General features: G+C 42.0%; 3 protein-coding genes across 4 annotated transcripts in view; 2 read left to right on the forward strand and 1 right to left on the reverse strand.

Annotated features, from left to right (window-relative positions):
• Window positions 1-769: 769 nt before the first annotated feature.
• On the forward strand, window positions 770-2,323 carry LOC105677970 (ribosomal RNA-processing protein 7 homolog A). The gene is made up of 4 exons (XM_012376899.2): window positions 770-1,045; window positions 1,127-1,459; window positions 1,529-1,825; window positions 1,898-2,323. The coding sequence occupies exons 1-4, from the start codon at window positions 1,009-1,011 to the stop codon at window positions 1,981-1,983; spliced, it is 753 nt and encodes a 250-aa protein (XP_012232322.1). The 5' UTR covers window positions 770-1,008; the 3' UTR covers window positions 1,984-2,323.
• Window positions 2,029-3,703, reverse strand: LOC105677969 (integrator complex subunit 15). Its single transcript, XM_012376898.2, has 4 exons — window positions 3,485-3,703; window positions 2,723-3,344; window positions 2,335-2,633; window positions 2,029-2,261 (listed from the first exon to the last, which is right to left on the reverse strand). Exons 1-4 carry the CDS (start codon window positions 3,561-3,563, stop codon window positions 2,173-2,175), a joined length of 1,089 nt encoding a protein of 362 aa, XP_012232321.1. The 5' UTR covers window positions 3,564-3,703; the 3' UTR covers window positions 2,029-2,172.
• Window positions 3,704-3,830: 127 nt separating this feature from the next.
• LOC105677968 (retinoic acid receptor RXR-alpha-B) overlaps window positions 3,831-14,402 on the forward strand; it is a 78,064-nt gene continuing 67,492 nt past the window's right edge. Inside the window, exon 1 of one of the 2 annotated variants that reach the window (XM_067346896.1) lies at window positions 3,831-4,186. In XM_067346896.1, coding sequence (XP_067202997.1) covers window positions 4,168-4,186 — 19 coding nt within the window. In that variant the 5' untranslated portion in view covers window positions 3,831-4,167. The remainder of the gene's footprint in view (window positions 4,187-14,402) is intronic. The other variant, XM_012376894.2, reaches the window with a different exon arrangement.

Below are 14,402 nucleotides of genomic sequence, written 5' to 3' on the forward strand. Positions count from 1 at the left end.
AAATTTATGTTTGAATTCAATATTTCACATATTTTCTGTTATATTTTTCATGTTTAAACATATTTTTATTTTACTTTCTTTACACACAATATAAATTGTAGTATAGCTGAGAAAGTGAAATCTTAAATCTTCTTGTATCATCTTGCATCTTCTCGGACTTTCTGCATACAAAATGAAATAAATTCCAGTTTTAGGATAAAAAATAAAAACGATAAAGCGTAAAAATGCGTTTAAAACACAAAATGGATACTTTTAACTCGGCAAATGTGCGTTATCACTTGAATCATATACGCGCGTTAATTGATCGCATGTCCGTGACATTTGCGTGCATACCGCGCAAGCGGCATGTAGTATGCATGTGCAATGCGTCATTTTCTCGGCGGTTTCTTGGATTGATTATTTACAACGCAGCAAAGAGGAAGATACTACAACTGCAATTTATTCTATATAATATTACGCATTACTTTATATATTTAAAAAAAAAATCATTATTTTTTTATATAATAAATGGTAAACAATGAAATAAACAATCTATAAAATTTGTAAATATTATAAAGTAATTAAAATATATAATTTTTTTATTAATTTACATTATTCAAAAATAAGATTTTTTAGTAAAACAATATCAGGAATATTTTAAATAATTGCGCGCAAAGAATGATTATGATTTTATCATTTTTTAATTTTTTTTAAAAAGAATCGATCTTTTATGTATATACGTTATCTGCGATATAACTAATAATTTACTCAATCGATATCTAACCTAACCTAACCTAGCCTAACCCTGACTTTGTCTAACCTTATAAACGAAGCATGTGGAGTTCAATGTTTTATTTATCTCCACGTTCATTATACAAATTTGTGTATAACAAATTGTAAATAAGTAATTTAGCATTATGTGATGTTGTTTTGTTTTTAACAGCAATTACATATTGTTCATGTGTGTTAAATTCTTAAAGAAGATCTTAAATTAGATCTTTTATTTTCATGCAATAAGGTTAGAAAGACATGATTATGAAGAAAGAAAATATAAAAGGTTTTAAAAGTAAGTTATTATTATTGTATTGTATTTTTTTAAATATTTTGTGCTTGATACTCAATTATATAAAATTGTCTCTAATTACAGCGCTATGGATTCGTTTTGACGCAGAGAGTTCCGATAAGCATCAGTTGTTTTTTAAGGAACACTCTATAAGAAATCAAGAACCTGAGTATCCTAAGAATCATACTCTCTTTGTATTAAATGTGCCACCATATGCAACTACTGATTGTTTGAAATATGCATTTGCCAAACTTTGTGGAGATGTTCGCTCTATTACATTTGCAAACGCGAAAGGATTTAAAACTGCATATATTGTCTTTGAAAAAGAATCCTCCTTGGATAAAGCAATGGAACTTTCGAAAAATAGTATAATTACACTGAACGATGATGAAAATGTGTGTCTCACAGGAATAGAAAGTGAGTTATATTTTTTATACTGCAAAAATAATTAATTTTTTTTATAACTTATTCATTCTTTTTGAATAGAATGGTGTAAAGAGTACAACAATTCTTTGTGCGATGAACAAGTAGCAAAAAAGGAAATCGAAGATTATATTGCTTTCTATGATAAGCAAATAGAGCAACGTCTGACAATGGAAAAAGCTGAGAAAAAGGATGACGAAGGCTGGACAACAGTATCAGGCAAAAAGAAAAGAGGGAAATTTGCACCATCTAGGAAGGAATCTACCATCGATAAGGTACAGCAAAAAGAGGAACAACGCAAGAAAAAGAAACAATTGCTTAATTTCTACACTTTCCAAATTCGTGAGGCAAAGAAACAAAGTAAGTATAATTGTAAATTACGCGATTTTTTTCTCACATAGAAATTCAATTAATATACTTATTTTTTTTCAGATTTAGCAGAATTACGAAAAAAGTTCGAATTAGATAAAAAGAGATTGCAAGAGTTGAAAGTAAAACGGACATTTAAACCATTTTAGGTATGTTAAATATTATTATAAGTAATATAAAAATATAAATTAAAATAAAATTATAAAACACATGTTTATATTTGTCATTCATAAGAATCGCAGTTTTTATGTACAAACAAAGTAAATAATTACTATTTAAGATATCATTGTCCAAATAAGTTGCATTCTCATTATTCTCAACATTATGATGGTCACGTTTCAAGCTGCTTTAGTCGCATAAGTTTGTAATGTCCATTCTATCAAAAAATGTTGGTATGATAATGGTTGCAAAAGCGCTAATAATTCCTCTGTAACAGATTAAATATATTTTATATATACACCAATAAATACAATTATAATATAAAATATACATATACATACGTTTATTTCCATAAATACAGTTTGCAGACATGGCTGCGCTGACAGCTTGCGCGAGTCGTTCCATGGCTAAATCACGCAAAACTGTATCTATGTTTGGACGATTTTGCAGATTTGTTGTCAACAACCGAGTAGTATATGCCAAGTGTTGTGCCGATATTGCGTGCTTATTGCTACCGCTGTTGTTCAGACGTAACACTGAGTCCATGAGCAATTGCTGAACCTTTGAATAAAATTTTCGCAATTCTTCCTGACTCTCTATGTCTGTGATATTGCTACGCAGAGGACTCAATATACACCATCTGCAAAAAAATAAATAATTTTGATATTAGATATTTTTATTTCTCATTTTTATTTCTCATTTTTGTATGAGAAGTTAATTGCAGAATACCTGAACAAGCCTGCTATAGGTGTTATTGGTGTCATTGGAATTCCACCAGTGGGCAGCGCAGGATTGTCCATTAGTGGAGTCAATAGTAAACCTGGATTTTCATCAATCCATTCACCTACTAATCTAAGTAGCTCAGTAGGCGGATCTTTATCCTCATAAACTTCGCCTATTGCCGTTAGTAAATTGGCAGTGAAATGTGGCGCAAGTGCAGGCAACAGCTTCAACTTGTCAATTGATTTTGGAGTAAGCACAAAATAGTCATTGAGTACATGCTTTGCTAGACCTACGCTCTGTGACGAGGTGGAACCTAATTGCTGCATCCAGATACCAGCTGCATTTAGTACTGCTTTATTTTGTGTGGCAATTGCCAATGATACCAGGTTGCCTAAGACATTGTATCTGAAACTGTCAGCTGGAAAAAGTGACAAAAAGAGAGCGTTGCGTACTGCAGGACTTCCACCTGGACTTTGAAAAAAGTCACTTATAATTTCTATTAATTGCAGCTCCAGTATTGCTATGGACATGTTACGTTTCTTTCGTCTTTCTATTTCTCCAAACACAAATTCTGATATCAAATCCATTTGCAGATCGACTTGTTTGCCAGGCCTACAGCAGAGTATTTCTTGAATAAAAAAAATAATGTGATTACAATATGGTTTTTTTTTTTCAGTGAGAGATATGCAATATTAAATTTGTATTAGCATAAACGCAAAAAATGTAGTTAAAACAGACTACTGTTGTCATAATATAACCTATTCTTACCGATTCTGCATAAAGCTTCTCTGGCGCAATAAGGAAAATCGAGCTTTCTAAGAGCCTGTCTTATATCATTCCCAGACATTTTAATCTATATATAATTGCGAACTGTACTATAAAACAATTTATTCAATTTTCAGCGTCCGCTGTGGCCCGTCGAGACAGCGGTCATATGCGATCATATGTCTTTATCATATGTACAGTGATGTGTGTATGCGCGCCATCGTGACGCGCAGCGTGAATGCAGCGCAGCGCCGCCGGTGGATCTCGCCACGCAGTGGTGCCACCAGCGAGTAGGTTGCGAAGCGCATTATTAGTCAAAACAATCCACCGAATTCGTGATCTATTTTTAGGTCGCGCCCACCGGAGCTGTGGTGCATCGCCGTTTTTCCCCGCAGGCCCGAAAAAAAGTTCGCGCGGCCGGTGCCCTTCCGCGACGCCGTCTCGCACCCGCGATAAGGTTCAACGACCCCCCACCGCGATTGTGACAAGTAAGAAACCGTGGCCGAGCGCGGCCGGCCATGTTTATACCGTAGTGAGAATTTTCGAGCCGTGCGCCGACCGACCAGCCGCCGTGAACTACGAGCGGGACTCTTTCCACGTGCGTCTGCCAGCGCTAGATCCAAGCCGTACGTTCGTACCGAGTCTAGGAAGCCGACAGCCCGCAGCGCAGCGTCCGCGGAACGACTATGGAGACCTCCGAAAGGGGTAAGTCCGCTAAGAATTGCCAGCCTGCGTGAGAAATTGCGACAATATTGAGCCTCTGACACGAATCGCGCGACGCCCCCGGGGGCAATGGCAGTGTCAGGGTCGAAACGGAACTGGTTCAGTGACCGCATTCGCTCGGGACGACGGCGCGTCTCCGCGACGCGTTTCCGTCCGGATATACGCTCGCGCTTGACGACCAGCTGCGGACCGGCCGTGGACATCGCGACGGATCGTCGGCCGCGGGATTTCGTGAAAATCGCCGCGGCGATCGAATCTATGTCATGCCTCGCGCTTTTGGCCGCGACTGTACCAACGCGTCACCCTCCTCTCCCCGCATTCACCGTCTTGCTCGCGCACAAACGCGCCACGAATGCTTTCGACAAGGACGGAGCGCGCGAGTGTATACCTCGGGGGCATCATCCTGCGAATCGTTCTCGGCACGTGGTGGAACCGTCGAGAAATCTGAGACAGCGAACCGCCTGTGCTCGATCGCGTCCTCTCGCTGTTTAGCGTCGTTTGCCGAGAGCGACGTACGGCGACGACATTTCACCGCTGTGTTGGACACAAGAGAGAGAGCGAGCGAAATAGGGAGAGATAGTGAGGGGGTGAGAGAGGTAAAGAGAGAAGGGGAGAGAGAGCCGATGGATTCGCGGGCGTTCCGCGTTGCGCAACGCCGCGATCGTAACTGCGTGTCTTTAACCCACATAGACAGCCCAGCGTACGCTGGTCGCGGCAGCGTGCGCGCGGGAATCGGAGTCACGGTGTCGTTTGACAACAAGCGCGCACGGGCGCGCACGTGAGAGTTATTATCGCCTGACCGGGTCCGGTCACCGCGGCTGACGGCCGCATGCCGTGCCGTGCCGTACCGTGCCGTGCTGCGCCGCGTCGCGACGTGGCGACACCTGCCGACCGCTCGTGCGCGCCCTACCTCAAGTCATCGCGAATTAACCCTCCCGCATCGTCGCCGTTCAACCCTCCCGACTTGCGCCGCACACCTCCCTCGATCGAAGCGGGGAAAATCTTTGACTTTCGTCGGGGAATAATGCTTTACGCGGAAAAACGACAACAAGGTTAGAATAAATATCTCATGTGTCACGCTACTTCGGAACTTCCGAGAAGAACAGACATCGAAATGTTCCCCGTACATAATATTTTTTTATTATAAGCTACAATGAACTTTTATCTATTCTGTATCTTACTTTTCGAGCCGAATTATATTAACTTTTGTTAAGTACAAAAGTAAAAGTAAACTGACATCGTGCACTCTGAGAAGAGAAACTATTCGAAGGAACGAAATTATCATTTGAATGCGATCGAAAATAACATGAGGTTGATCACTGGCGGATCCTGAAGGGAGTTAAACTCTCTCCCCTCCCCCCTTCCAAGATAAAAAAATCAATTTTGCTGGATCCGTTTCAAAAATCTTGGTAAAAAATGCATTAAAGCAGGTCAAAACCCCCCCCCCCCCCCCATTATCGACATCAGGATCCGATAGTGAGGTTGATTCAATGTATTGTAATTAATACGTTTAATACTTTAATGATTCGATAATTATAATTATTGGCACAATAGCGTCACAAGTATTGAATCAACACAATTTGTTGAGTAAACTAATATGCGACAAGTTTGGCATAATATTATATGAAATTACACGCCGAACAGATATTACGATCTTCGGGAAAGTAAGAGGAAATCGTATTACGCTCATGAATACGCGTCGACCCTGCGCGCGAGTAAATTACACTCGCGAGAGCATTTCTAAGTTTGGCTTGGCGTTGGATGTGGTGTGTACACGACTCAACCGCCGACCTTTCTGCATTCATTCCGGTCTTTGCGAGATCACGGCCGCGACTCCGCTCCTCGTACCTTTTTCCCGTTGCTCTTTTTTTCGCACACCATCGCGTCGCTTCTTATTGCTTTTCTTTCGCTTTTCAAGATGTCGCGCTCGAGTATGCGGCAGTCTATCTTCCAAAATAATCCGCAATCAATTGGTCCGATGAATTAAACTAGTATTTTACGTTTTTGTCTTTCGATTGTTTAGATATTTCTTTCCACACGAATTAGTGCAAAAAGTCCAACAGAAACATATTAGGTCCTTGAATAAGTTCTCGCTGTTTCTTAAAAGATGGCGTAGCGGCACTCTGTGCATGGAATTTCGTACGGAAACGCATCAGCTAAGTAGTACTATATGTAACCTCAAATTCTAGTAGATACAGTTTACCACAGTGTCAACCACGTGTTTAATTACCTATTGCGAAAATGTCTACTTTTGTGCCAAATAAAGTGTTTTTGCGGGGAATTTTATTGCACTGCTTTATTCAAAAGAAATCTGCAGCTAAAGCACACAGAATTCTTGTTGAAACATATGGTGACAATGCTCTGTCGAATACGACATGCAGAGACTGGTTTAGGCGCTTTAAAAATAATGACTTTGACCTTGAAGATAAAGAACGTTCTGGAGCACCGACAAAGTTTGAAGACGAAGAATTGGAGGCATTGCTTGATCTAGATTCATGTCAGACGCTAGTAGAGCTCGGGAAAACATTGCAAGTAGATGCGTCAACAGTTTCAAAACGTTTAAAAGCGTTAGGAATGATCCAAAAGCAAGGACATTGGGTGCCGTATGAGTTGAAGCCGAGAGACGTTGAACGACGTTTTCTCATGTGTGAATTGCTGCTTCAACGGCATAAAAGAAAAGGTTTTCTGCACCGTATCATCACTGGAGATGAAAAGTGGATACACTACGATAATCCTAAGCGTAGAAAATCGTGGGGTAAGCCCGGCCATGCATCAACATCGTCGGCAAAGCCGAATATTCATGGTTCGAAACTTCTGCTCTGCATTTGGTGGGATCAGCAGGGCGTAATTTATTATGAGCTGCTTAAACCTAATGAAACTATCACGGGAGCTCGCTATCGACTTCAGATGATGCGTTTGAGTCGAGCTCTAAAAGAAAAGCGGCCACTATACGGGCAGAGACACGACAAAGTCATTTTGTTACATGACAATGCTCGGCCACATGTGGCAAAACCAGTCAAAACTTACCTGGAAACGCTTCAATGGGAAGTTCTACCTCACCCGCCGTATTCACCGGACATAGCCCCCACGGATTACCACTTGTTTCGGTCGATGGCGCATGGTTTGAGCGAGCAGCGCTTCCATTCTTTCGAAGAAACCGAAAAATGGGTCGATTCATGGATTGCGTCAAAAGATGAATCGTTTTTTCGACGGGGGATTCAATTACTGCCAGAAAGATGGGAGAAAGTGGTCTCTAATGATGGACAATACTTTGAGTAAAGTTATTGTAAGCCTTATATTTTAAATTAATGTTTTTTTTTAACAAAAAAAACAGCGAGAACTTATTCAAGGTCCTAATATATAAATTATTGCCCTCAAATTTATAAAGAAAACGTGCAGTTCGAAATATTTCTCGATGAAGCTGGAACATTCGAACTAAGAAACGTTAGGGGCGCATCAAATTTAAAAAGGACTTCGTATTTAGTGACAGGAAAAAATAGACATTGAAATGTTCCCCGCCAGCATTTCGACGCCAGAATAGTGCTTGGTTTTTCTAAGAAAACGAGTTTTGTGAGTTTTAAGAAAAAGTTTGAAAGAAAACGAATTTACTATTTTGAGTAATGGGGCAGAAAAAACGGCAGGCTGCTGCAAAACATTTTCTGACCTGCATCTGTGAAGAGTTTTCTGACCTGCTGCGCTGAAGAATCCACAAGCTCCCCCGTATCCTTTGTCCTGGAATTGCAGGGTCGGATGCGTTCCACCAACGTCGCCCCTTATCCTTTATTTTTAATCCGCGTACACCAACCGCGCGGCATGTTGTTCTCTTTCGCAAACCTTCTCCTCTCCTCTCCCGGTTGGTCTCTTCCTCGTTATATAAGTCCAAGGACGAGCCGCGCTGCTACGCGACTCCTCCCTCCCCTTCACCCCCTTCCCCTCACTCTCGTTTCGTCCTTCTTCGATCTCCCTTTTCCTCTCTCGCTCGTTCCTGCTTCCTCTCGGTCGCAGCGCTGTCCTCCTGCACCATGCACCGCACCAGACGACGCCTTATACGTTGCTCCTGTTATTCGCCTAGCTTCCACCTCCTTTGCTTCGCCACAGTGTGTAGTTCAGGGTTTCCCAAAGCGAGCATCGTGATTTTTTGGGGGAAAAAAAAGAGAGAGCCAATATCAAACGAGAGATGCAAATCACGAAATTTCAAAGTGCAACAAAGTTTCTGCCGTCTTCGCAGGTTATTCTAGACTTCTCGGCTATATATAGGGTGTACCGGACGAATGGAGCCGTCTTCCATTTTCTCACGGGCTCGCGTATCTCGTGTACTACTTCAATTTCAGGTCAAACGAGGAGAACGATACTTCCGGCGATAATTAATTATTCCCTGAACACATTGTTTCTCTTTGCATAATTTCTTTTAAAACGGATATAAGAAAAGGGTTCAAATCACTTTACGATGCACAAAGTGCCTGTGCCCTGCCCGTTTGCATTTATTTTCTTCCTCTTTCCTCTTACGGGTCCGCTATGTTTGAACTTCGACGAACTAGTCGATTAGCAAGCTGGCCGAACATCTGCTGGCGTCATCTCGGTTGCGCTAAACTGTGGGTTCTATATACGCCCGTATGGAGCTTTCTTAGAAAGAACATGTATCGATAATAATCGCGAGAAGGGTTCACCGTAAGGAAACGTCTTCAGAAAAGTACGAGTATATATGTAAAACGTATATATTTAAGGCTCCTGGTCCCGTAGCCGTGAACTCCGCGTTGACAGTGGCGACATAATTGTGGTAGGAATAAAAACCTAGTCGAATTTACCTAGTCGATTTATTGTATAAGTAAATAGTGTAACAGTTTGACCTAATCAATTGATACGATAAAAGTAAATTACTGAATAACATACAAAATGCTAATTTATAATTCAAAAATTTGTTTACAAAAAAATAAACGCGATAAATACAGAATATATATAGCTTAGTACCGTTACCGACATGTCCATATGACAGAAATTCTCATGCAGCGTCTTAGGTGGAGAATCGATGAACTATTAGACGTGAAAAAATGACATGTTGACTACCCAATTTATTCTTGCGTGCCATTTCGTTAATATTCGTTAAATGTTAGTGCTGTGATATGTGACGTGTTCATGAAACCTGTAAAATTATCCGAAAACTAAGATTAGCAGGGAAAGCCCAACGTAGAAGGAGTATTTTCTACTCATACAGACAGCTGTCAACCGTGTGTTTTCTCGCATAATTAGGCTTCGCTTCACGGTTGATTTAACGATTGTTTATAACCTGTCAAGGAAAAAGCATAGTTTTCGGACAATTTTACAGGTGTCTTAAAGCGATCTAGAGTGTTACTTTGTTAAATTATCATTTTATTTAGAAATGGCACGCAAGAATTCTCGGCGTGTCATTTCTCGCTTCTGACGTCACGAATCTAATATGGCTGCGGTGACTACCCAGGAGCCTTAACGTATACCAATGTGAAGAGGCTTGCCGAGCATCGCTGGTTGTTAGTGCGAAATTTTTTACGTTTCGTATAAAAACTTGATTCGTCTGCATTGAGACATTAAACTGTACACTGATCTCAGATTCGAGATACTGAAGTGCACGAAAAATATATATTTAAATTGTTATCACGCTTTCCGCGTGTGTTATCGATGAGATCGCACAGATAGAAAGGGATATCGGACAACCGGCCGCCATCGTCAATTGTCATTAAGCGTCGGTGTGCCATCAGGTGCGGCGTCTCGATTGAAACATAGTGCAATCGTATCCGATTGCAAATGCACTGCCGTTAGTATTAACTTTTCCATAGCGAACTATCGCGCCCATTTGCGCTCGGATTTCACGCCAATTAACGAGATAGAATTTCGCGGGCGCGTGGGCGCAGGATATGCACATTCGCTACTTAGATATTCGGCTTGTCGTATCGGCCAGGACGTCCTGCAGTTATAAACGTCAACGGTTTTAGCATTGAATAAAGCCGGAATACGCGAACGCGGGGCGTCTCGGGCGTGGGCGTGGAATTTCGTCGCGGCTTGCACGCTCGTTTCGCGACAATGTCGCGAGTAATTGATAATCGCAAATAACCACGTCGTCGAAAGTAAAACCTAACGCTTGTGCATTATCGAACACAACGTGACGCCGTAGAAAACATCGGCGCTTTGAACGCAGTCCGAGCAAACACGCGATACAAGCCGAGAGAGCGTTCTGCCTATTCATATCAGATAACAACTTGAATATTCTATTTGCGGCAATAATTACTCGCGAATAACGGTCATCGAATCACACTAGTTATGATCGACGTGATTGCATTTGTCATCAAAGGAAGACCGTTCGATTTTGCGATTGAATGGACAATTGGCGCGATTCATCGCGCAATTGATCGCGCGCGCGCGCGCGCGCACGCGACAGACGACACGCTCGGTGCGTACGTGCGATATATATACTTGCGCGAGGCAACTTGCGAGTTTATTGATCGTTGCAGCACGCGATCCGAGAGGAGCACGCAGCGCTGCGCTACGTTCTCCGCTCGAGCGCGAAGCGTAATTATGCAATCGTGTTACGCAATTGTTGCAGTGCGCATTGTTGCCGGTTTCTCATGGCGAATGCAGAATGCATCTAGTCGACCTAGTGACATTGGTTGCCCGCTGCGGAACAGAACACACCTACCTCTATGCAGCGCGTACCGCGGTCCGAAGGCCGCGCCGCGAGTTATTCACGCATCGTTAGCCTTTGCAGTTTTCTCACCGCGCGCGAAACGCGCGTCGCACTGAGCTTCCGTGCGATTACCCGGCGATATCGATAATGACGCACACGCAACCCGGCGCTTTTTGCGACGTCGTTACGTTTGACGCGATGAAAAAAAAAAAACTCGTTGCTTATTTAATAGAGGGGAAAAAAAAACACTTGTCACTTGTCTCGTCATTGACGTATTTTTTGGATGTGTACAAGAACGCCTGTCTTTTACGCACGTTAATGACCCTGAAACTATTGTCCCTGACACAGTAACGCGGAATGATTATCGGGGAGATGCTCGATAAGTAAATGAGCAAAGAGTAACAATTTACAATTACCGGAAGAAGAGATGTTGAGATGGATTTCAATCACATTTTAGTTCTCCGCGCGTTCTTTACGCTCAATTATAACGCGATCACGACTTGAAATTCTATCGCGTGATTTTATAATGGGATTGAATTCATATGATTTCTATGAATATTAAGAGACACGTGTAATTATAAAATATAAATATTTGACGATCGACAAATCATTTCATTGGAGTTCAATAGTTCCATGACGCATTCCGTGTGCATAACTCTATATTTTCCGCTCCGAAATGCCATCGTATTAAACAGATATTTTCGGTGATGAATGCGAAATTCGCGGAAATTATTAATGCTTCATACGTGAATAACCGATCGCTTAAGAAATAGATTATTGGTGCTTTTGTACTTGTCGCACCGTTTATCGGTTAATTATTACAAATAAGCATTAACGACGTTGTACGCTGACGACGCAGCAAGTGGAGGGAAGTGTAGCAATTATCTGAATAATTTATTCGAATAATAATTATTCACCACTCGTTGTAAATTACTCGGACATTATTTGAATAATTCATCGCTATTATTTACCGCTATAATCACCCGAATGACTATTAGAGAATTTAAAAAATTATAATTTTAATAATAGATAATGAATTATTTGCTCGAGAGCTTACTGCTTAAAAAAAAACGCGATTATCGTTCTCGTTGCGTTCGGTTTTTCGACGCGAGATTGTAGTTTCGTTAGCGGGGGTTCTTTAAACGCGCCGGCGCGCCTCTGTCGTTCACTTTTCCCCGACTTTAGAACCTTGCCACGAGCAACGGCGATTCCCGGCGATTATATCCGAGGCATCATGTCGTTTTCGAGACCCGTCGGTTCGCTAATTATTTCCCCGGGCTGCGACGACCTTGGCCGGAAGCGGCGTTGCAGCGGCCGCGCGATGTGCCCCGCTTAATTAAACACGTACTGATAATTTAGTTACGGCGAACTCGTGCGCGAATTGCACGACACTATTGTGCACCATGATCGCCGCTCGCTGTCGTTTCCCGCGTGTTTGTATGCGGGTAGCAATTAAGATATCTCTTGTGGTTGCGCGATCACGTGCGCGCGCGCGCACGCGCGTGTTTTAATTCCACACGTCAAGGACTGTGTCGCGCGCGAATTTCTCCGGGATCTCCGGCGAAGTATACACATGCGCGCCGCGACTCTAATGCGGGATTAAGTCGCCGATCGATGCGGAATTGATAGAATGGCAGCACGAATTGCGGCACGACCGGGCAATTTTAGCCAATTGCGACGAACACGCATGGGACGCGGATCGACGATATAATATTATTTGCCGATCGCGAAATGACACGTGCGATACGCAATGTGCGTGCATGACGTAAAAAACACATGCTTTCAGTTAGATCATTTTTTTTTTTTTTAAATAAATTAGAACGTGCGATAATAAAAATCTCGATGCATGACGTTTTGTCAAATCATCGTGTAAACGTTCGTGAAGTATTGAAGTTTTGCGTTATAAAGATTGGCTTTCTAAACGACCGATTCGCTCTTCGGAATTTATCAGTCGCGATGTATGACGCTGTGATTTACTTTGCAACATTAATCGCACCACGACAACGCTTCGTGACACCTTGTTTTAGAAAAAGAAAAAAAGATGGAAATGAGAGTCGTGGGTCCGCGTGCATGACCAGCGCAATGGAGCGAGATATGCGCGATGTAAAAATATTTTAAAAACGATATGATAAAGACACGCGTCACCAAGCGGCTCGCAGCGATAAATACAATCGCGACTACTCTTCTCTATGTATGATACTGAAAAGAGGAATCGACAAAAGAATGAAAAAATATTGTTCGTGAATAATCTTTTGAAGACATCTTCAAAGTTTTTGTATTCGGAGCGAAAAAAAGACGGGGTTAAACGTATATAAAAAAACAGTTTGTTTCAGCAAAAATTTTTATTTGCTCTCTACTCTGTATATATATATAGCCGAGAACGACAAAATTATGATTCCTCACTGTTGCCTCGTATTGATCTACATTTCCGCCTCTGCGCTATGCATCATACATTGCGACTAGAAAAATTATTATGGAAATGTAATATTTTTTGCAACGTAGTTACATAAACTTTTCACAAAGTTATTCTCAAGAATTATCCAATTTAATATTTTTATTTTTTTTCTTGTACAACGACTATCCTTAAAAAACATCGCAAAATTGTGAAAAGTTTGTATTAAAAATTCACATTTATCGCATACACGCCATTCAATTTTTAGTAGCATCATAAAGGATGCACAAGTTACCGCAACGATGTTTCGCTCTATGGCCATTATCGCGCCCACGACTGTATCATTTCCATAATATAATTACCATGGTGATACATCGTGCTTGTGAGAATGAGAAGCCACGGTCATGATATAAGCTATACGGTATTCATCATAATCACAGGGATACCGCAATTTCGCGATGAAGCAAAAACAACGCCGAGCTTCTCTCACACGACGAGTGCGAGCCGCGTTATGTAACGTGGCGTGTGGGCGCGGGCAAGAAGGACGCGCGCACAGGTTGTGCGTGCCTCATTCTCGAGGGCACGCACTCCTTACGCAGGGAAGGCGCGTTTCGCGCGAGACGTGAGAAAAAGGCGTCAAGCGTTACTAACTCGCGCGCGACTTTGACTCCCTTTTTTTTCACCTTCCTGCGTGCCGCTAAGGCACTATTCATATTTCCGCAAGGCTTGACGCCGCGCACGCAGATTGCGTTACGAAACCATTTATTATCGCACTGTTTCCACCAAGGTCGACGACAACGACGATGAACGCACCTCGCACGGAACACCGAACAGGTGATATCGCGCGATGGCGGCAGCGGCCGCGCTCGGCTTCGCAGCTGTTCGGGGGAGAAGCTGGGGGTACCGGAACGGTATCAAAATAGAGTCCCCACGAAATCGAAACCTAGTTTTGATTAGCGAAAACACGAGGCGTTCAAGGTTGAAAGTGGCATACATTTATAGTTAAAAGGATCTATTGTAGATCCATTAGATACGTAAATGTATATATATGAGTCTCCATTTGAAGTACATTTTATTACTAGATATAGGTCGCTCTTTCTTTTAAACATAACACATTCGGCCTCTATCTAAAGATCTCGACTTTAGATTGC

Source organism: Linepithema humile, chromosome 1 (genome assembly GCF_040581485.1).
Source record: "Linepithema humile isolate Giens D197 chromosome 1, Lhum_UNIL_v1.0, whole genome shotgun sequence".
Taxonomy (NCBI): domain Eukaryota; kingdom Metazoa; phylum Arthropoda; class Insecta; order Hymenoptera; family Formicidae; genus Linepithema; species Linepithema humile.